This window comes from Electrophorus electricus, chromosome 9 (genome assembly GCF_013358815.1).
Source record: "Electrophorus electricus isolate fEleEle1 chromosome 9, fEleEle1.pri, whole genome shotgun sequence".
Classification (NCBI taxonomy): domain Eukaryota; kingdom Metazoa; phylum Chordata; class Actinopteri; order Gymnotiformes; family Gymnotidae; genus Electrophorus; species Electrophorus electricus.
Window position 1 is genome coordinate 15,723,801 of NC_049543.1, and position 2,500 is coordinate 15,726,300.

The 2,500-nt window shown below is 42.9% G+C and overlaps 1 protein-coding gene across 1 annotated transcript in view; it reads right to left on the bottom strand.

Annotated features, from left to right (window-relative positions):
* The window catches only part of prss12 (serine protease 12), a 30,852-nt gene that overhangs the window by 5,136 nt on the left and 23,216 nt on the right, over positions 1 to 2,500 (bottom strand). The window contains exon 12 of the mRNA XM_035530300.1: positions 2,478 to 2,500. This exon is cut by the window's right edge and continues 279 nt beyond it. Within this exon, the coding sequence (XP_035386193.1) occupies positions 2,478 to 2,500 (23 nt within the window). The remainder of the gene's footprint in view (positions 1 to 2,477) is intronic.

The window sequence follows — 2,500 nt, forward strand, 5'->3', positions numbered from 1 at the left end:
GTTGGTGTCCAGTACCAAAAAAATAAAATAAGATAAAATTAACGGACCTGTCGGAACCCATAGACGGATTAATGAAGGATGACGGGCACGCTCCATAAGGTGATACGCCAAACAGTTTGGCAACATTTCAGTGCAACGGAGCCATCCACAATCACCTGGGTTCAGTCCAACTGAACACCTCATGGGATGAACTTGAGTACAGCATCTGCAGAGAGGAGTGCTGTGTGCAGTTGTGTCTGCAGGGTCAACGGTCAGCGGCGGTGCGGCAGCTGAGTAACTGCTGTAACACACGGCAGCTGCAGCCAGTGCTGTAGATGAGCCAGTGCGATACTGGGCAGGGGTTTCTATTTTGTCTGATCACTAAGTATTTTTCATTCGAATGGTAACAAATTCACCACACACTATGACATAACTGCTTAGACTGACAGAACTTGGAACTCTGACAAGGTCTTGTCAGAGAAAAATATTTTCCAGCTGTTTGCAAGTCAAAGGAGGTGAGCGAAATAGACCGAGGCCAAACGATCCTCCCGAGCGCTCAAAAAACTCGCCCAGGGCCAGACTCTGCGGTTCTTGGTAGTGGAATCAAGATCTTTGGACACCAGAGGGCTTTCATAAAAATAACGTTCTCCCTAGCTGCATTAAATCCTAGAGCTGCCTCAAATAAAACCGTGCTGAAACTACACTAGCAGTTTCTCTACAGCATGAAGGATATGTAGCGGGAAACGTTCTACCCGTGTGAACGATTTTGGAGTTTACCTATTAACATGGAATATTTTTGTGAAATAGAATATATTCTGTCATACAGAGGAAACAGTATATGAAGATCACACCAAAAAAAGGCTTCTTCAGACTAATTAGGGCAATTGTTTGCTAGATGTTTCGCTTTGGATTTGTATTCTTTAATGTGTCACACTGAATGCCTTGTGGATATCAAGGCTTCTTTGGCAAACAATGTTTTTACAATAAATGTCAAGAAAAACTGACATCATTCTTTTTGGTTCTCCTAAAATGACTGAAAATCCGGTCGGAAACCCAGGAGTGTTGACAGAGTATGTCCAACCAGAGTATGTTTAAAAAATACAAATAAAAAATCGGAAAATCTAGGTGACTTTTTTTCCCCTCAGACTTAAGATTTAATCTATAAATCAACTCTGTTAATGACAGGTTTTAGATCAGGCCCTGATCAGGGACCAACTTTTATAAAAACTGGGTTAGACTAATTTAATTCTTTGTACATAGGAAACATTTATTCATACCAATATAATATGGTATATTATACATTATAGTGCTCATCTTTTCTGTGCTTACTCTGCTCCTTACTCTTTGAGGTCCTCAGACCAGTCACTGCTGACCATTACTTCTGATGTTACCGTCACTGTTGACCACTACTACTGACCGTTACTGTTACTGCTGACCATAACCATTACAACTGTCTGTTACTGCTGCTCGAGCTTAAGCATGACCATTCCTCTTCAGTGAAGCAAGCTGCCCTAGAGCATTAGGTCTGCCCTCTCCATGAAGGCCAAGAAGCTCCTCACTTCGGCGTCTTATTGGCGTAAAGTGACCGTGTGTTTGGGTTATGTCTCGGGTATTTCCTGATGCTTTTTGTTTGCTTCTCTCCCTAACTATACAGTAGTTAATATATATGTTGCAGTTTACAACACTTGGTCTACTGTTGACATTTTAAATGTGCTCTCGACGAGCTGACACTCCAGTTGGTCGGAGAACATTTCGAGGAAATGGAGCCAACGACTGGGCTATCCACAGACGCCAGGGCTTCCACTCGACACCTCCAGGGGGTACGCTCATTCACAGCATCTGCAGAGAGCAACCTCTGCTCTACTACATTTTACTTGCTCACTTTTCTTACTAATTGTTCATTTCTGGGGCCAGGTTTAGTCAGGTTACTTTTCTGAAATTCACTAAGTGAGGGAGTATGATGAGAGTTTATTTTTATTATATGGTGCTTAAAAACAAAGTGATGTATATGCTTTTTAACTTCTTTGAAGAGCAACGTCAGCACCATTCTAGTCGTGTGTCGTCCCCCCCCCCCACACACACACATGCACACACACACACACGCACACACTTACCTTCCCTGTCAAGCTGCTTCTCCAGCGCACTCCTGTTATCACATTGTCTCATCACATCTCAGCTCAGACTACACACACACACAAACACTAACGCACACACAATCACGTCTCTCTCTGCCTGGACTGCCTGGAAAGCATCTTACTTTGAAAGAATGCCCCGTGGGCCAGAATATGGAATTTCTTTTACAGTTGCTATGTTCTCTATGTTTCTGTATCAGAGCCTTCAACTTTCTCTTTTCTTCCCACCCATTTCACTTTTTTAGGAAGAATGCGAAAAAATAACACCATTACCTGAGCCCTGATACTGAAGACAGGCATTTTATGTGTAGTATTAATCATTTGCGTGAGTGTCAGTGTGTGTGTGTTGGTCAAAATAGCCCCCACCTGTGTCTCCCCAGCCGGTGATG